Source organism: Paroedura picta, chromosome 8 (genome assembly GCF_049243985.1).
Source record: "Paroedura picta isolate Pp20150507F chromosome 8, Ppicta_v3.0, whole genome shotgun sequence".
NCBI lineage: Eukaryota > Metazoa > Chordata > Lepidosauria > Squamata > Gekkonidae > Paroedura > Paroedura picta.
The window spans coordinates 84,337,358-84,358,641 of NC_135376.1; the positions used below are offsets into that span (position 1 = coordinate 84,337,358).

The window sequence follows — 21,284 nt, forward strand, 5'->3', positions numbered from 1 at the left end:
GCTTTCCAAGGATATAAAGACAGAGAGCTAACCGATAGCGACAGAAACGCCCCACCTTCCCACCTCCTTTGGCTATCCCTTTGGAACTATCGGTGCTACCGAAAGTGTGAACGTACAGGACCTTTTTAATCCGCCCTACGTCTAATATGTCAGATCCCAAAAGCCTTGGCAAACAGTCTCCACATCTCGGATCAAAAACATAATCAGAAAGAACACCCAGTGAAATGATCTGGCAAGACCCAATGGAGGGAAGAGATCTTATCGCTTCAGAAGCATCCTTGTCTTTTGCGGCTACGGAACGGGCCGTGCAGGTGATGAATCTGCGTGATTAACTATAGCAGTGAGGGTTCCAACACATTGCCTCCTTTTAAATAATTAACATGAGCGTCTCTACTTGCCACCCTTCTGGGGAGCGGATCTCGTATTGCAGGCCATTTCTTCTCCCCGCAAATTGTTTTCCTGGCGTCTAACGAGAGATCCGAGGGCCACTTCAAGCAAGGACTGCAAGACTCCAATACACAATGGCAAAATCACATCGCTTTTTATGATGCAACAAGAAGGCCGATAAATTGAGTAAGCATGAGGCATGTTTATTATAAAACTTGCCTTCAAAATTTCCTTTTTAAAAAACCCACACGTTTCCCCAATTAAGACTTCATTAACTAACCATGCCAAGAATTACTGAAATACACTGGGTGGGAGAACCAAGTCCAATGGCTTTTAAATCACCTTAACAATGGATGAATCATGTGAATTGTTGTGCCCCTAATAAAAATCTATCACAACTTGACCCATCCCAAACAGATGAGTATGTTACTGGAAATCCGGCTATTACTTGTCACTTGGAAAAAACACAATAATTTACATGAATTCACAATGCATATTTTTTCCCCATATAAGAATGATTTTGAACACTGCACTGACGTTTTCCAATCAAAAAGGAAGCGGGAAATGATCACTGTTTTGTGACATCCAGTTTACCCTTTTCGCCTTGCATTCAAATTACAGGTTGGCAGCCTTAGCCTTCACAAATACTGAATATTTAACATGTGAATTTGCATTGCAGACACTGAAAACATTCGCTGTAATCACGGGAAACGAGCTTTCATAGTCAGCCTTGCAAATGAATATGAAACCAACATGAAGTACAGTCTTCTGACAGGGTACTTGCTAAAACTCTATTTCAGGGGTAGTCAGACTGCGGCCCTCCAGATGTCCATGGACTACAATTCCCAGGAGCCCTTGCCAGCATTCGCTGGCGAATGCTGGCAAGGGCTCCTGGGAATTGTAGTCCATGCACATCTGGAGGGCCGCAGTTTGACTACCCCTGCTCTATTTCAAAGCACACCTGGTATCCCCACAACGAACTGATTCTTGAGCAAGCAAGCTCACTGTAGTAAAAAGGCAATCTTTAGAAAGGCTGTTCGGGGCTCTTTTGGTGTGTGTGAGTATCCTCAACTAAGTTTGAGGATGCCTCAACTAAGCATATTAAATATACCTATTAAACACTATTTTAATAAACACACTTGTTGGTACTGAAAAGCCAGGGACAGCCTTTCGCGACTTTTTTACCATTGAGAAACCCCCTGAAACATTCTTCAGGCTTTGTGAAATCCCAGAAGTGGAGAATATGGTTGGGAAGCACAGCTGTGTACATGCCCACCCGGGGCACCTCCCCTTTCACCCATCTAGGTCCATCATTGGCCACTTTGAGAAGGAAGGGGCAGGGCAACATGGCTATATATGGTCACATGGCTATATATGGTCACATTGCCCGATAATTGTTTAACCAATTAAAAAAAATATATTAAAAATGAATTAACTCCCATCCATGCATTTTAAATACAAGCCCGTCTGAATTTCTATTTTACTTTTGAAAGAGACACAGAGAAAAACACCATAGAAGACTTCAGGACACTTTCTATATTATGAAGAGCTAACAGTTGTGTCTGAGATGTAGATACCTTCAAATGAAAACCCAAGGATTTCTTATACGCTATGAGGGAAGCATCATACAAGGTCAGACAACAACTAGAACATACCCATTTCCACGTTAGCTTCAACATGAAGACGGGTAATGGCGGTTCCAGGTAATTTGGGAAGTCAGGAGATCTCCTATGTCAGACAAAAGTGTGTCCCCTTTCTGGAGGACATTACTGGTATTACTAGATAGCATGCACTTCAATATTTGCACTCTGAATTCAAGGCAAAGAAGAACAATCTCCATCTGTTCAAATGTGGCACATCCAGAGTCTACTTCTGCGGAACCATGGGAGCCTACATTCTTAGCCTACAGGAGATCCAAAGCAAAACAAACGTTGAGAAATTCAACATACTTGTCTCTAGAATGCTGCAGCAGACTGAACACTCAAGAGACACACTCACTGCATTTTCCAAGACACTAAAATCAAGAAAAATGGCTTTCCAAAAATACAACATGTCCAGATTAAAATGCTAATAACATAGTCTATCGCAACAGATTCGAAGCATGTGAAATTTTCCAATCTGCCACTCAACTTCCAAATAAGCTTGCAAAATTTAAAACTTAAATAAACCTGATGGCCACTCAAGGAAAGGACAATATGACTCAACAAAGGTTAATGCCTGTGAATACTAGCAATAGGCTTATAAGTTAGTTGCCTGTTTCTGGTAGAAGGGCACCTTCAGGTAGCTCCTTCCCCTCTGTTCTCAGACCAGTAGGGCAAGAGTTAGGGGCAGAAATATCCCCCTAAAGCCTCAAATGTAACGTAAGCACATCACAGGACACTCTGTCCATCCCTGAAAACTCTATGGTACCGATTTCTGTCTCAGCTTCTGCCCTTAAAGCTCCTGGCATCCCTGCTGGTAGCCTATATACAGTTTTTAGCATTGGAGGTGGCATCATAAAGATGCAAGCAATTTTTGTTTGATCAGAGGTCAAACTGGCTCGGCATGAATCTGTAAGCTCAATAAAAACCGACAACCCCTCACCCTCCCAATTTGCTTCTCAGCACAAATAGCACTGTAGCAAAAATACATCTGAGACTTTAAAAAGGAGACTTTAAATTTAGGGGAAAAGCCACCAAGAAAGTACACAAGAAAGAGTTATAAAATTATGCATGGGTTCGAAAACGAGGGTAACTTATCTCTCTCTCACCCACACAATAGTAGAACATGGGGACCCTCAGTAAAGTTGATGGGCAACAGATTCATGACATCTCTAGAGTGGTTAAGTTGTGGAACTCACTGCCACTGGATGTAGTGATAACTGAAAGCATGGCCTCTAAAGCAGTGGTCCCCAACCTTTTAATCAGCTGCGCAGTGCCACACCGAGGGGGAGCCCCAGCCATGGCGGCTGCTGGAGAGCACCAAAGGTGAGCCGGTGGCAGAGTGGCAGGGCAGCCCCCGAGGCAGCAGCCGGGGAGGAGGAGGAGGAGCTGTGTCCCGGTACTGACTAATCACGGACCAGTCCCGGTCTCCAGACTGGGGGTTGGGGACCGGTGCTCTAAAGGATTCATGCAGGATGAGTCCATCAATGTCTCCTCAGAAAGAGTCAATGAAGCCAACATATTCAAAGGCTGCAAACCGCTGAATATCAGCACTAAGAAGCGACATATAGGGAACGGCATTGATCTTTCTGCCCTGTCTGTTGACATGAAATAAGGTATTGGGTTGCATGGAGTCCGAGTCTGATTCAGCAGGACTCTCCTTAGATACTTATGATACCGTTCTCATGGACATTGCATACAATACAGTCCATGCAAGCAAGAGGCAAATGTCACATCATACCCAGAGTATATTCTGGAGTAGTTCTTAAGAGTTGTGTTCAGTATGCAGACTTACGAATGCTTGCTCATAACAACATATACATCCTTTTATATATAGAACGTAACAGAAGCGCTTCCTATTTAAAACATTCAAGAAAAAACCCTCAATTAAGTAGTTTCCTATTTTGTTTCTTTCAGTTTTCTTTAGGAGCGAAAACTGTTTAGATCCAAGGCTGTTTGGGATCCAGTCAAGGCAATCTCACCCCTCCACAAGAACAAAGCCAGAAGGGAAATTAATACAGGGACCGACAGGCCGCACCTATACAGTTAGAATGAAAGAGCACAGCCTCTGTGATTAGAAATAAAAACGCAGCTTCCCACCTGCTGCAGTAATATCTTTCCTCGTCCCTAAGTCCCTAAGCAACTTTTCGCCTGCCTGCTACTATAAGCCAACTAACCTACCTTCCCTTTGACAAATGGCTTTTTTTTAAAGCCCTTCAAACAAGATGTCAAGCTGCATATGGACACAGGTAGCATATTAACACTTCTCTGTCATCTGGTTTCCCAGAGGCTCATTTTCATTACAAAAAAAAGAAAAGAAGAAGAATGAAGGGGGGGGGGGGGATGCATTACCCTGGAGCCAGAGACTGCAAACTGTGTTTTAACTGCTACAGGCGCTTCTGAGAATCTACATCCACATCAGCTTATAATTGTAGTTCGATAAGCATTTCAGATGCTTCTCTCGTTTATTATTATTACAACCCCAATTCAAGGATTGTGTGTGTGTGCGGGGGGGGGGGGTCAAAGAAAAGCTTTGCCTACCTTAAGAGAACTCCCACTCTGGGCCCAGAACTGGAGGGTGTTCGGGAAGCGCCAAAAACGTATCACAAAAAGTTGACAACTGGACCAAGTTGTTAAATCTCCTTATCGCAATGCAGGCTTGCCGAGACGGGCTCAGTCTACCCACTGGAAATCTCATGATGAACACTTTCAGTCAAAACTTTTCATTCTTTTTCGGAGCCATGGGGCGCTCTGTTGTCCCCCACCCCACAGGGCCGTCTCGCTGTTTGGAATTTGCTGCCGTTTTCAGTGTCCGCACAGGATCTATATCCATTAGAATCATAGGAGTTGAATGTCTCTTGAGCGAGAAACACTAAACATGCTGCCTAGACCAGGGGTAGTCAAACTGCGGCCCTCCAGGTGTCCATGGACTACAATTCCTGTGAGCCCCTGCCAGCATTTGCTGGCAGGGGCTCATGGGAAATGTAGTCCATGGACATCTGGAGGGCCGCAGTTTGATTACCCCTGGACTAGACAATCCCATGAGGCCCTGCCAGCACCATGCTAGCAGGGGCTACTGGGAATTGAAGTCCATGGACATCCGGACAGCCACAGTCTGACAACCAACCTCAGAACAATGTCAGTCACTGTCAGAAATGACAGGCAGGCCTTGCTTTTAGATCCAAGCAGAAAACACTATTTCATGCTACAGCCTTGAGTCACAGGTGTTTGTTTATGGGGGAAAGGAAAGGGGACCACCCTAGGTTGGAGGATACAACTGCTTCACCACTCTTGGCTCGGTGACCTCGGTAGTTATAAAGGAAGCCAATCCTATCTGAACAGACCTACCTCCAGGGAACACATGCCAAGACACTGGCTTGCCTTAAAAAAAAAAAAGTGCTCATGTGTGTAAGAAAAACAAGTGACTCCAGTAATTCTTATTTCTTACCAGGGGCCAAGCCCGTTGCGTTCAGGAATACAATGTGCACGAGATTGGGGGCGGGGGGGGGGGGGAGGTGGAAGAACTCTGTGGATGGCCTCTCCCTTCCCCCAGGACCTGGAAAGGCTGCAGGGTAGAGGCCCAAGAGAAGGGAACTCACCAGCAGGGGCAGGGACCTGCAGCCTCTGAGGGAAGTGGAAGGAGGAGAGAGTGGTCAGGGGTGGGAGATGAAAGGGGTGGGCAGACAGGCAAGCCAGTTGCAGGAGGAGGCACTCAGGGGCGGGACAGCTGCCCTGAGTGGGTGTTAAGTGTGGCACTTAAGCCATGAGACAGGATCCTCCTCCAAGGCCTTACCAGAAAGATATTTTGTGGAACAGATTGCTCCAGCAATTTTTACCTTGCTGCTGAGTCCCTGTGCCTTTTCAGTTTGCACCTTGCTTGGGGTAGCAGCAGCATCTGGAACTGTCCAGTACCCTTAACATGAGGGTGTTCAAGGAATAAATTAGATTGCAGGCTTCAGCATTTATTTATTTTAAAGAAGCGATATCAGCACCAGTAGGCAGTAATATGTTCTCATTGACCCATGTGAGAAAATTCCTACAGAGAAATTCCTTCACTCTTCTTGTACACGCTGAAACCTGACTTCAAATTCACAATCCCTTAAGAAAACCTCAGAGGAAGAGTCCACTGTGAAACTGCTGAATTGGGTGGAATGCATCAAGAGGTTTTCCACTGCTTCCCCCACCCTGAGCAAAGGCTTGGGACTTCCTTACCCGTACAAGTCTCGGAGAAAAACCTGGGACTCCTCACTTACTGCAGGGGTGGAGCTTAGCATACCAGCTCTGTACATTTTTTTCTCAGATGTGAATTTTGCACAATATACACAACACTGCCTTGCATTTCAGAAGAAGAGAAGAGGAGTTGGATCTTATATGCCGCTTTTCTCTACCCGAAGGAGGCTCAAAGCGGCTTACGTTCTCCTTCCCTTTCCTCTCCCCACAACAGACACCTGTGAGGTGGGTGAGGCTGAGAGAGCCCTGATATTACTGCTCAGCCAGAACAGCTTTAACAGGGCTGTGGTGAGCCCAAGGTCACCCAGCTGGCTGCATGTGGGAGAGTGCAGAATCAAACCGGGGGTGCCAGATTAGAAGTCCACACTCCTAACCACTACACCAAACTGGCTCTCACAGGGCCGAGACGCTGTTAGGTTGATGCCTCAATCGCTCCTACAAAAAAGAATTGTGTAAATCCCCTGAAAAAGTCGCTTGAACCCAAGTTCAGACTGGAATAAGACCTTGCTTATCGATGAGGCGCCACAAGATTCCCGGCCATTTTTACTCAGGGTTGTCAACTGCCAGATACTCCTGGAATGACACCAATCTCCAGTTCTCTTGGAAGAAACGTCAGCTTCGGCAATGAAGCTCTATAGTCTACCATAGATCCCAGGTGAAACCCCTCCCTAAGCCATCCCCTCAACACACACCAACCCCAAAGTCCTACACCTGAATCTCTATCTGGAAACATCCACCCAAAATGAAGATCTGCTTCAGCACAGAACACCCTTCGGATATAAATGTTAACTGCAAAGAAGTGGCTTTTGCAGTTTTAAAACCTAAATTATTAATATGCTGTTTTGACCTGGATAGGTTACAGTCGACTGGATGAGACGCATTACCCACCTTGGGTTGCACAGGGAAGGATGGGCTAGAAGAATAAAGTTTAATATAATTTTTAAAAACATTCCACAGGCCAGAGGGATTAAGCGTGGCGCTCTCTAATCTGGAGAGCTGGGTTTGATTCCCTGCTCCTTCACATGCAACCAGTTTGGGCCAGTTACAGTTCTTTTAGAGGTACTCTCACAGAGCAGTTCTTTTAAAACTCTCTCAGCTGCACCTACCCCTCACAAGGTGTCTGCTGCAGGGAGGGGAAAGGAAAAGAGTGTGCAAGCTGCTCAGAGGCTCCTATGCGGCCAGTGGGGTGCCCTTGGCCCAGTCCCAGTTCGCTTAGTGCTGTTCTCACAGGGCGGCTCTGTGGAGCTCACTCAGCCCCGCCTACCTCCCAGGGCGTCTGTTGTGGGGAGGGTCAGGGAAAGGTGTTTGTAAGCTGCTCTGAGACACCTACGCAGCCAGCTGGATGCCCTTGGTTTAGCCACAGTTCTCTTGGGACTCTTTTCCCAGAAAGGTACTCTTAGAGCTCCCTGAGTCCCCCTCCCTCCCGGGGTGCCTGTGGTGGGGCCAGGAGGGGAAGGCGACTGTAGGCCGCTTGGAGCCTCCTTCGGGGTGCCCAAAACCAGCTCTTCTTCTTCTAGGCTTACTTCCCACGAGGCAGGCCGAGAGAGGCCGGGGCTCCGCGGCACGGGCTCCCCACCCCGCTTCCCTCCCGCGCCCCGGCCGGCCGGCCTGGCTGGCTGGCCGCACTCACGATGGTGACGCTGGCCTTGCGCAGGTCGCGGTTCTCCTCCTGCAGCGCTTTGCACTTGAGCTTGTAGGTCTCCAGCTCGATCTTGAGCACCTTGTTCTCCTGCTGCAGCGACGCCAGCCGGTTGGTCAGCTCCTCCAGGCGGAAGGGCGAGATCACGATGCCGCCCGCCTTGCCGCCCCCCGACGCAGGCCCCGGGCCCCCGGGCCCCGCCGACGGACCCCCGGGCCCCGCGCCCGACCCCGCGCCCCCGCCGCTGCCCCCCGCGCCGTCCGTGTCGCTCTCGCTCGCGCTGTCCGCCATCCCCGCGCGCCCAGCGACGCCGCCGCCCAGACGACGCCCGCTGCTGCTCCGGCTCCGGCGGCTCCTGCTGCTGCTGCTGCTCCTGCTGCGAGGGACGGAGGCGGGGCCGGCGGCGGCAGGCAGCGCACGCTCCGTCCGGCCGCTCTCGCTCGCTCGCCGCCAAGAAGGGAGCCGCCCGCGCCCCTCGCCGGCCCCACAGCGACGCCGCCCGCCGCCCACCGACACTGCAGCCCCGCCCGCGCCACGCCGCCGCCCGCAGGCTGACAGACAGACAGACAGACAGACAGACAGGGCCGCTGACACGGCAGGGGTGTGGAAGCGGGCCTGTCACCCCTGGAAATCAAGGGACTGGCGGCCGTGGGGTCTTGGGCCGCGCGCGCGGTACAGAATGTACTTGCCGGCCGCTTTGGAAGCGGCAAAAGCGCACTAAAAGTGCATTAGAAAGCACGCGCCGAATGGGAAAGGCGGTGCTGTTGGAACGTGGGGCTTCAGGTGTGTTTCCGCGCTGGGCCGACGTGGCAGGGAACCGAGGTGTCCGAAGCAAAATCATTCCGCCTTTCCCACTCCCTCAACAGAACCTTGTTATTAGGAATAATAATAATAACAACACACGAGGCGTGCAAAGTCACTCAGTTCTCTCTTATATACCCAGAGGTAAACTTCATTGGTCATGCCTGTGCCACTGAGCCCAAACGCAGGGCTTTTCCGCATCTTAAACATAGCGTGAAGCTGGCTGTATCGCAAAGCGCAGGAAAAAATAGCGACTCACCAGCACTCCACGCCTCTCTCGCTCTCTCACACGTTTTTGCATCTGTTAACTCTTGTATTATCCATATGTTAACTTACCAACTGCTTTGCACCACTTCGGGCTTCAATGATCAACAAGGCAGCCGAGCCGAAGCACACAACCCTACCTGGACGTAAAACTTTTTCCTGTTGTTTCAGACAAGCACTGCGGCCCACCGGCATCTAACACAGAACTCTGCAACCTTTCCAGCCCTCCAGACCTAACTTGGTGACATGTGCAGAATTCAGAAGCCTATACAACCCTTTTTTATTCTTTGGAAGTATAGCTGTGTTAGTCTGTTGGAGTTCCAATAAACTTAAGTTTTGTGTCAAGACCAAGGGCAAAATCCTACACCTTTCTACTCAGAACCGAATCCCACTAATTTCATTGGGATGAAATTTGGCTTCTACGTAAGCTGTAGGACTGTAGCCTCAGATGGGTTCCATCCATTCCCCTAGGTGGGACCTACAGATAGAATTAGAATAGATCTTCAGGTGACAGATCCCTTTCTCTAGAGAAAAGGGCTGCTTTGGAGGGTGGATTCCATGGCATTATAACTCCACTAAGGTCCTACACCTCCCCAAACCCCCTTCTCCCCAGGCTCCACCCTCATCCCATATTTCCCAGCTAGGGTTGCCAGCTCTGGGCTGGGGAATACCTGGATACTTAGGGGGTGGAGCCAGGTGTGGGCGGGATTCAGGGCAGCAAAGGACCCCAGTAGAATGCAATGCTATGGAGTCCACCCTCCACAGCAGCCATTTTCTTTAGGGGGACTGCTATGAGCTATAATTCCAGAGGATCCCCAGTCCCACCTGGAGACTGGCCTTTCTATTCTCAACCCATGGCTGGAAACCAGACATTCCCCATAAATAAGTTGTTGATCTCCCATCCGTGTGCCGAAAAACAGCAGCGGATCCCCACCATGGTGAATATTCTGAAATAATTTAACTTGAATTTTTTAATCCACGACAGGCGCTGTTCCATTAGAACCATGAATCTACTTCCCCTGCTGTTTAGGGACGTCGGCAGTATGCCTCCATGGCATTTTCCGCACTTGGAGCCAATTAGCATGATTCAAGCATGACATTATTATGTTTACATCAGGAATAGTGTTAGAAATTAAAATGGTGTTAATTCTCAATGGTATAATAACATATTTTTAAAAGGGGGGGAAAACCCCCTAAAAATAGCAACTGCAGCAAGCAGTTCAGATGCTGTGAACCCGAAGTATGCTTTTCAGCGTGTGCCAAAATGCGTAGTAGGGTGAGAACGTGGTAGAATCGTAGTGTGAATGTCACAGAGACTGTACTTCTACTCTGCGAAAACAAATGACAAAAAAGAAAACCTGTAAGAAACCAGCTCCTAGAAAACACAGGAACATACTAATGGGAGAACCGCAGATGGATGGTATTCTTTGGCACTCCCATTATAATTATGCAGATATCGCCATAATTTTGTGCTATGTCATTAGCGCAGGCCTCCCCCCCCACCCTGGTACAAAATTTAATTGCAACAAAAGCTTTGGGGGACTAGAGTCTACTTCATTCGCTCTGACAAATAGGGTTGCCGGCTTGGGATTGAAAAATCCCTGTAGATTTGGGGGTGGGGCTTGTACAGGGGAAGGTTTGAAAAAGGCGGCGGTGGGGGGGGGGTGGACTTCAGCAGGGTATAATGCCACAGAGACAAGCCTCCAAAGCAGCCAGATTTTCCAGGGGAGCTGATCTCGGTTGCCTGGAGACCAGTTGCCCAGGAGTTCTCCAGCCACCGCCTGAACGTGGGCTGCCTCCCATAAAGTGGGCTTTCTCAACCAGGGTTCTGGGAAACCCTGGGGGTTCTTGATGGCCCTGGAAGGGTTTCCCAAAGGGGTGGGAGTTACTAATGCCAAGAGCCTTTAATACAGTTCCTCATGTTGGGTGACCCCCAACGATAAAATTAGGCAAGTGTTCTTTCACAGAAATTAAACCGAAACTGACCAAAGGTGTGAAGATCCATTGTTCATGATTGTATATAAATTGGTTATGAATTGTATATAAATTGGCAGGCACCCTCAGGAGGAGCGGCAACAGGGGTGTCCCCCCTTCCAGCCAAGCTGCTCACCCCGACGCGACCCCTGTGAAAAGGTTGTTCGACCCCCAAAGGGGTCCCGACCCCAGGTTGAGAACCACTGCCATATATGTTCATGTCAACCTGCCCCTCCCCAAATGGCCAATGATAGGCCTAGAGGGGGTCAGGAAGGGAAGGGGAGCAGCTCCGGGTGGGCACGGACACACATTCCCAACCATATTTTGCGCCATTTCCGCCACTTCTGGGGTTTCTCAAAGCCCGAAGAATGGTTCAGGGTTTTCTCAACAGTAAAAGAGTTGAGAAAGGCTGCCATAAAGATTGATGGTAGAATAAAATGTGTTAGTTTTGAAGGTCTGGCAGGTGTCTTCTGAATCCATCCCTTGAGCATGCATGGAATCTGCTCCACTATGGCAATTTGTCACATTTGCTCTCCAGGCATCCCGCTAAAATGCTTTATGGCCCCCTCTGACCTGTCACTAGAACACACCTGTGAAAAACAGAAAGGCACTTTAGAATGAGCTTGCACGCGACTTCTCCATCCATCGATGGCTCTGCAAGGACAGCTGATTGACAAAAAGGTCTCCCTGCATCTCCCTGCCCTTCACAATGCCCTCGGGGTGTCGATGAGCTCATCAGGACTTCCCACTGAGTAAATAGGTGCAGAAAAAACAACCAAAGAGATTGGGTGACACTTTTGAGGTTAAAGCATTTATTTCACCGAGAGCTTTCCTAGGAAAGATCTTATGGTACCTGATGCATAAGTGGACCGTGAAGAAGTGGTGCACGCACAGACGCTTTCAATCATGGAAGAGATTTGGGAATGTAAAACTGAAAAATGGGGAAATGCACATTTGACACATGCCAGCAAAGGTTCCCAGTGTGCATGTGGCCCCAGTGAACTGACTTCTGAAGAAACAGGGTTGTGCTGTTAAGTTATGAGGCTGCTATGTTTAAATCGAGTCATAGCATCAAGTTTAAATCGAGTCGTAGCAGGAAAAATTCACTATAGCACTCTAGACTGGTTGGAAGTTGCTCTGCAAAAAAATAGACAAGTCATTGGAATAATCTAAAACAACCATTCTAAATGGGGGGGGGGGCATATGGCCCCCAGGAGTCCTGGCACATTTGAAGAAGGCCACAAACTGAAAACTGTGAAAAGGGGAGCCCGATGGGTTTGTGTGGGCCCCTGGTAACAGAACCGATGAAATACCCTTTTTGTCATGTATGACATCATTAATTACTAGGGAAAGAAGAATAAGAAATGTAATCCATTCCTTTGTGTGTACTTCAATTAATGCAGTTAAGAAAAAAAATGCATACACATGCTTCTCTTGGTCAAATGTTCTAGAAATCTTTCACACACACACACACACACACACACACGCACACACACTCATATATATATATATATATATATATATATATATATATATATATATATATATATTATATATATTATATATATTATATATATTATATATATATATAAAAACAAGGTATGTCTAGTATTTTCACTCTTAGCTTAGGCCTTTTTTAGCCTAGTTCATTGTGGAAGTGGCCAACCTACTTCAGGGAGCCCTGGAAGTTGAAAAGAGCTCCTAAAAGGGCCATGGCCAAGAAAAGGTTGAGAATGACTCATCTAAATTCCCCATTTTGGATTTTGTTTGTTTTGCTGTTGTAACCAATCAGCATAAGCATTCGCTACTCTACACAAGATTTGGCATTCATTTAGTGTTAGATGAAAAGGACCCAAAGTAGGGGTGCTACCCTCCAGGTGGGACCTGGGGACTTACCAGAATTGCAGCTCATATGGAGACTACAGAGATCAGTTCCTCTGGAGAAAATGGATGCTTTGCAGGTGGACTCTATAGCATTGTACTCCAGGCTGACCTCCCCAGCTCCATGCTCAGATTCGGCAACCTATCTCCCCATCACCACCATCACCACCACCACCACCACACATACACATCCCAGAGGCCTGGAGGATCTAGCAACCCTGGCCTAAAATTATCTGTAAATACAAAAGACATTTTTTTAAAAAAATGCCAATGTCTTTAGGGCTTTTCTGCATGTGATAAATATAGTGAAATGATTACTTTGTGAAGACGCTATATTCCGGCTGCTCTGCATGACATCACCAACCTCCCACGTCTATTTTAAAGCACTTGTTCAGGAATCACATATGGTGGATTCACCCTCCCAAAAAGCGCTATCACATGACGGACAACCAGCAGGCCAGCAGCAAAAGAAATGTATGGAGGTGAAGAAGCGCTACGTCCACTTCCAATGCCCCGCCCTTGCACCCACCTTGCACTTCCTTGTTTCCGGGGACGGGAATATATATTTTTTTAATGGAGAACAGCCTGAAGTAACAAACAGGCAGACAAGCATGCAGGCGATGCCAGAAATCCCCCCCCCAAAAAAATTGTGACACAAAGCGTGCCTCTCTAAAGTCCCCCCTCCCCCCAAAAAAATCAGAAGCAAGACTAATTTTTTAAAGATTCAAAACTTGTGATTCCATAAGGGGTGGTGTTAAAAAACCACTGTGTATCTATGATTAGATGCATATGCATTTAAATTGAGAAGTATTAATTTTAAAAAATTAGCAGGGGACCTTTAAAAAAGGAGAAAGCGGATTGGCTGCCTGGCTTGATTGACTGGCAGAAGAGTCGCATATAAAGTGTGTTGCTCTCTTCCGCGTAAGAAGCACAAAAAGTTGGCAGACAAGAGTGAGAAAGCAAAAAGGTGCAGAGTGGCCGGGAGGTGCGATAATATTTAGCACTATGCCATTCAGCTGACGTAACACTATTTTTCCCAATGTGCGGAAATGTCCTTAGTGTCTCTGAGCACATGCCAAGTTTAGAAACCCTAGTGAAGCTGAGTTGTTCAAAAGAGATACGCAAACCCATGGGTGAAATGTCCCTGCTCATGTGCAGATGGCCTGGTGCTCTGAGACAAGAAAAAATAATTGCAGGGGAAGGAAGAACCCCCTGGCATGGGGGGAAAGATCGCTCTTATATTAGCCCTAAACCCCACAACATTAGCAATAAAATAAAATAGAGCAAATCCAAATGCTAATGCTGAACGCATGGGTGCATTATACATCTTCAGTGAGATTAAACATGACATTAACTGAGCAATGTTCTTCTCTAAAATGCCTCATTCTCATAATAGCAAGTGGTTTATGTTTACACAGATCCTTGTGCTCATTCTAAAACAGATTGGAGAAGGCTTAACTTTGTTCTAACATATCAAGAATTCCTAATGTTGTCCATTCAGTTTCAGTAGGAGAGTGAAAGGTTTGCCCCCCAATTATCACATCATCATAAAGGGGTCTGCACCTCTGTATAGCTAACATTAAGCGCATATTTTTAATCAATCCCCCCCCCCATTTGCTGCTTATCCTTTCTTTAACCATATTCATCACCCATTAGGTAGCCTGCGCTAAATGTGCCCCTGTGTTATACCAAAATATAAAGACCTTGAGTGACTTTCAAACCATGTTGCCAGTCATTATTGTGCATTATGGCTGGTCTTTAATCTCTCTGCACATGAAATCAGCAATCTGTTTTCTCTGGGAAGTTACCAATGCAGTCCTAAACTGAGGGGCTTTCCACACAAGGACCAATTTTGCTGAATGTTTTCAGTATGCAGAAACGCTATATTAAATAGTGGAATTTAGTCTTTCCGCCCCCCTTCAATGATCGCTGCCTTGTTGTGGCAAGGGGGCTTGCGTAGTTCAGTGAAGCTATGAGCTATACCGTGCAGGGCCACCCAAGACAGACAGGTCATAGCTGAGAGCTGTGACAAAAGGTGATCCACTGGAGAAGGAAATGGCAAACCACTCCAGTATCTTTGCCATGAAAACTCTATGGACAGTTCCAATAGGCATAACGATATGACGCCGGAAGATGAGCCCCTCAGGTCGGAAGGTGTCCAATATGCTACTGGGGATGAGCAGACAGCTAGTACGAGTAGCGCCAGAATGAATGAAGCGACTGGGCCAAAGCCGAAAGGACGTTCAGTTGTGGAAGTAACTGGTGGCGAAAAGACAGTCCGATGCTGTAAAGATTTTTATTCCATAGGAACCTGGAACGTCAGATCCATGAATTAAGGTAAGCTGGACGTGGTCAAACAAGAAATGACAAGACTGAACATCGACATTTTAGGAATCAGTGAACTAAAATGGACAGGAATGGGTGAATTTAATTCAGATGACCATCAGGTATACTACTGTGGACAAGAATCTCGCAGAAGAAATGGAGTAGCCTTCATAATCAATAAGAGAGTAGGAAAAGCAGTCTTGGGATACAATCCCCAAAATGACAGAATGATCTCAGTTCGAATCCAAGGCAAACCATTCAACATCACAGTGATCCAGGTCTACGCCCCAACCACTGCTGCTGAAGAGGATGAAGTTGATCAGTTCTATGAAGCCCTACAACACCATTTAGAAGCAACGCCAAAAAATGATGTGCTTATCATCATGGGGGATTGGAATGCTAAAGTAGGAAGCCAAAAGATAACCGGGATAACAGGCAAGTTTGGCCTTGGAGTACAAAATGAAGCAGGGCACAGGCTGGTAGAATTTTGTCAATAGAATACAATGGTCATAGCAAACACTCTTTTCCAACAACCCAAGAGACGACTCTACACATGGACATCACCAGACGGTCAATACAGAAATCAGATTATGTGCTCTGCAGCCAAAGATGGAAAAGTTCTATCCAGTCAATAAAAACAAGACCAGGACTTGATTGTGGTTCAGATCATGAGCTTCTTGTTGCAAAATTTAGGCTTAAATTGAAGAAAGTAGGGAAAAGCACTAGGCCACTCAGGTATGAACTAAATCATATCCCCGACGAATACACAGTAGAGGTGACAAATAGATTTAAGGAATTAGATCTGATAGACAGAGTGCCTGAAGAACTATGGACGGAGGTTCGCAACATTGTACAAGAGGTAGCAACTAAAACAATCCCAAAGAAAAAGAAATGCAAGAAATCAAAATGGCTGTCTGAGGAAGCTTTACAAATAGCTAAGGAGAGAAGGGAAGTGAAAGGCAAGGGAGAAAGAGAAAGATACACCCAATTGAATGCAGAATTCCAGAGAAAAGCTAGAAGAGATAAGAATGCCTTCTTAAATGAACAGTGCAAACAAATAGAAGAAAACAATAGAATGGGGAGGACCAGAGATCTTTTTAAGAAAATTGGAGATATGAAGAGAATGTTTCATGCAAAGTTGGGTATGATAAGGGACCAAAATGGTAGGGACCTCACAGAAGCAGAAGAGATCAAACAAAGGTGGCAAAATTATACAGAACAACTATACAAGAGTGAGCTTAACATCCCTGATGACCACAGTGGGGTAGTTACTGACCTGGAGCCAGACATCCTGGAATGTGAAGTCAAATGGGCCTTAGGATGTCTGAGCAACAATAAAGCTAGTGGTGGTGACAGCATTCCAGTTGAACTATTCAAAATCTTAAAGGACGATGCAGTAAAAGTGCTACACTCAATATGCCAGCAAATTTGGAAAACTCAACAATGGCCACAGGATTGGAAAAGGTCAGTTTACATTCCAATCCCAAAGAAGGGCAATGCCAAAGAATATTCAAACTACCGCACCATTGCACTAATTTCTCATGCTAGCAAAGTTATGCTCAAAATCCTACAAGCTAGGCTCCAGCAATATGTGGACCGAGAACTTCCAGAAGTACAGGCAAGATTTCGAAGAGGCAGAGGAACTAGAGATCAAATTGCCAACATATGCTGGATCATGGAGAAAGCTAGGGAATACCAGAAGAATGTCTACTTCTGCTTCACTGACTATGCTAAAGCCTTTGATTGTGTGGAGCACAACAAATTGTGGCAAGTTCTTAAAGAGATGGGAATACCAGAGCATCTTATTTGTCTCTTGAGAAATTTATATGCAGGTCAAGAAGCAACAGTGAGAACTGAACATGGAATCACTGACTGGTTCAAAATTAAGAAAGGAGTTCGGCAAGGCTGTATACTGTTGCCTTGTCTATTTAACTTGTATGCAGAGCACATCATGAGAAATGCGGGATTAGAGGAGTCACAAATTGGGATCAAGATTGCAGGGAGAAATATCAACAACCTCAGATATGCAGATGATACCACTCTAATGGCAGAAAGTGAAGAGGAACTAAAGAGACTGTTGATGCGGGTGAAGGAGGAGAGTGCAAAAATTGGCTTGAAACTCAACATCAAGAAAACAAAGATCATGGCATCCGGCCCTCTCAATTCCTGGCAAATAGATGGGGAAGAAATTGAGATAGTGACAGATTTTATTTTCCTGGGCTCCAAGATCACTGCAGATGGGGACTGCAGCAAAGAAATTAAAAGACGCTTGCTCCTGGGGAGGAAAGCTATGGCAAATCTAGACAGCATCCTAAAAAGCAGAGACATCACCCTGCCAACAAAAGTGCGTTTGGTCAAGGCTATGGTATTCCCAGTTGCAATGTATGGCTGCGAAAGTTGGACCATAAGGAAGGCCGAGCGTCAAAGAATTGAGGCTTTTGAACTCTGGTGCTGGAGAAGACTCTTGCGAGTCCCTTGGACTGCAAGGCGAACAAACCGGTCAGTCCTAGAGGAGATCAACCCTGACTGCTCTTTAGAAGGCCAGATTCTGAAGATGAAACTCAAATACTTTGGCCACCTCATGAGAAGGAAGGACTCCCTGGAGAAGAGCCTAATGCTGGGAGCGATCGAGGGCAAAAGAAGAAGGGGACGACAGAGAATGAGGTGGCTGGATGGAGTCACTGAAGCAGTAGGTGCAAACTTAAATGGACTCCGGGGAATGGTAGAGGACAGGAAGGCCTGGAGGATTAATTGTCTATGGGGTCGCGATGGGTCGGAGACGACTTCGCACCTAACAACAACAACAAAATTCTTTCCGCATACCTTTAATTTTAGTGGAATTTTGAAGTTCCAGTAGCGTTGTATTCATTCCCCGCAGGTTTCTGGTCTCGCTGGAATCGCAACAAAGGAAGCAATATTTTTCCACACTTCTTCCCGCCCCTGGCTGTCAATCAAACAGAACAGCCAATGAACTGTTGTGTTCGTGCTCCCGAAAAGCCACTTTCCCTTTAAAAACTGTTTTTTTTTTAACCCAAACACACCAGTCGCAATGAATATTTGTTCATTCATTGCCCTAGAAAGACCGTTTTTGCTGGCGTAGGAGCTGGTGCTTAATCGTTTACAAGCTCTTCAAGTAAAAAAAAAATCCTCTCCCCCCCCCCCCATGGGTGAGATTTGTGGCCGAAATTACGGCCAGTGTTGAACAGGGGGCTGTATTGTGCTTGGGAACTTTAAAGACACTAGTAGGGAGTTTTGTTTTACTGTTAGTCACTTCTGTGGAGGGACTTTAGCTGGAGAAGCCTTGTTCATTCATTGCTTTTGCCGGTCTAAGGGGGAAAAATGGTGATTGCGTCTCTGGAAGCTCGGGGGCGAGAGCGAGGGAGGGACATTCTTTCTACCGCTACATTGAGAACGCACATGTCTTTTCCGGATGTGTTGCGGGTTGTTCTCAAGAGTCTAGTGTTTTTTTTTAGGGGGAATCCACTTTTCTAGATTTCCCGAAAAGCGTTACAACAAAGCGATTTTTGCAGGAGTGTTGCAGGAGTGTTGCAGATTGTGTACGATGTCATGCGGAACATTGAATTAATAGCGTTTACCAAAGGTAAGACTTCTGTGACATTTAAGTCGTACAGAATGGCCCTGAATGACGCCCATTGACACTTAGAAGGAATTCTGCACGGGATGACTCAGCAGTTCAAAGGGTTGCCAGTTCAAAGGGTTTAAAGTACATGTAGAACAGTGCTGGCTAGATATGGGTGGGTGGGAATTTCACAGTCGGAGCTGTTCAGCAGTGGAAATGGCTGCCTAAGGAGGTGATGAGCTCCCCCCCACACACACACACACTGACAGTCTTCAAGCAGTAGCAGGACAGATACTTACCAAGGATACTTTAGACTGATCCTGCACAGAGAAGCAGGTTGGAGTAGGAGTAGGTGGCCTGTATATCCCCTTCCAACTCTATGATTCTATGATTCTCCAGATGGAGCCTGGAGATATCTCACTATTACATCTGATCTCCAGGCATTCAAAAACAGTTCCCTTGGAGAAAATGACTGCTTTGGCCCCTCCCCTAGCCAAACTCCACCTTTCCCCAGCTCCACCCCCAGAATCTCCCGGTATTTCCCAACCCAGAGCTGGCAACCTTGGCCATTCAGGCCCCCATTGCAAGGTTAATTGTGAATTGCCATGTCACGGGGTTAATGAGGCTCACAAAGGATCAGTGGATTGGTGGATTTTCTAGGATGAGCCTCTTTATTTAATTAGAGTTTTAAAATTGTCATGCAGACCCACAGCTGCTTAAAATAAATAATTTAAGTGATGAAAATAAGGGGCTTTTACACAAACCGATTCCATGAAACTCTTCAGAGTCTTCCACCTCAGTCGATTCGGAAGAGTGCATAGAAGAGGCTGCACAGTTTTGGTACAGGGCTACTTACATGCCATGAAGGCATTGCAGACCAAGAGAGACAGAACCCACCAGCTACATACAATGGCAGGGGTCCCCAACCTTTCTGAGCCTGAGGCTACCTTTGGAATTCCTACAAAGTGTGCTGGGTGTGGCTACAAAATGGCTGCCACAGATTGCATAAGCTCCTGGCGCTGTCTAGCCAATCAAATTGCCACTAGCTTTTGCCGGGCAAAAGCACCAACCGGCTCCTTTAACTTTTGGAAACACTTGGCAGGCAGCAAGAAAGGTGTTGGCAGGCATCATGTTGGGGATCCTGTACTGTGGACCTCTTGAGTGCTTCCCTCCCTTGTTTTTACAGCATCCGGCAGTGGCTAGTGGTCAAGGAAAGAAGGGGGACTGATCTCTTTAGCTTGGAGTTCATGGTGGGTCACAATGTATGGCTGGTGACCAGTGTTCAAATTGGTAGACCACCATTGGGCAGATGTGTGATAAACCTTAAGACCTGACTGATGGAACATGGTCCATCTAGTCCAGCATCCTGTTTCACCCAGTGGCCAACCAGCTGTCTTGGAGGGCCAACAAACTAGACATAGTGATCAAGGCCTTATCCAGCATTGCTCTCTATCACGGATATTCAATGTTTTCTCTAAATGTGGAGGTTCCCTTTGGTCACCGTGGTCCCTTTGGTCACTCATTCTCCATGAATGTCTCTCTCTTTAAAGCCCTCTGTGCTTCAGGCCACCTCTGGCCCAGGGTGGAAATCTGTTGACAGAAGAGAAATACTTTCTGCCTCCTTCTTTCTTCCCCTTGACACGGAGGAAGAGAACAAAACCACAAGGACAAGTCTGAGCTGGTTTTATTGGTGGGTGGTATTTGCCCAAAGGATTTACCTTTACGACCACTTTGAAAACCCTCTTTTGGTCCCCCAGTCTGAAACGCCTTGATTTATTAGGCAGGCCTGTGACCTGGGAATTCAAACAAAGCAGGCCTGGACTAGAAACAGATGGGCTTAAACAAATCACCACCCTTCTCTCTTCAAATATATAGAGCCCCAACTTCCCCTCATTGACAGAGAGGAATTTCAGTATCCCAAACAAGACCACCTGAGTGGTAGAAAAAGAACCCACTCATTGGCCACATTTAATAGCCATATAAAACAGTGTTGTTTGGTCATTTTGGAATGCTATTTCTTAACTAGTTTTGCAGAGGTGATAGAAAACAAGTGTGGGGGGACATTGTCGGCTTATCCATGTAGCACATCCATGTAGCACTTCCAGAGGCCTGCACTGTGCCTCCCACCATGGATCAGGGCTGTCGCCTCTCTCCTTCCTCTGCTTTCCCTCTTTAAGGACACTTGGAGTGACACCCCTTTCCACTGGGGGGGGCAACACCCCCAGTCTGGCTGCTCCTGCTGCAATTGTACTCTGCTAAGGCCCTGTGAATCATTAAACTGGCTCTGGTGCTACGGGCTCTCTGAATCCTTAAACCACTCCTGCCTGCCGGATATTTTGGGACGTTCAGCTACTTGGCAGCGATACACAGCAGAACTCCAAGCAGACCACTGCTTTGCTTTAGCCTTTGGTTGAAGGCAGCAAATATGAGGCAGGTCATAAAAGCTGGGACTGCCAGTCCAAGGTCAGCTCTTGTGAAAAGCTTCAGCACCATACAAGTAATTGCCAGGCAGAGTTTGATATTATCACTTCTAGTTTCACAATGGATGTATAAGAGTCAAAGC

At 46.7% G+C, this 21,284-nt stretch overlaps 1 protein-coding gene across 1 annotated transcript in view; it reads right to left on the reverse strand.

The window, feature by feature from the left end:
* CCDC6 (coiled-coil domain containing 6) overlaps window positions 1–8,314 on the reverse strand; it is a 60,079-nt gene extending 51,765 nt beyond the window's left edge. Inside the window, exon 1 of the mRNA XM_077350664.1 lies at window positions 7,888–8,314. Within this exon, the coding sequence (XP_077206779.1) occupies window positions 7,888–8,187 (300 nt within the window). The 5' untranslated portion in view covers window positions 8,188–8,314. The remainder of the gene's footprint in view (window positions 1–7,887) is intronic.
* Window positions 8,315–21,284: the final 12,970 nt, after the last annotated feature.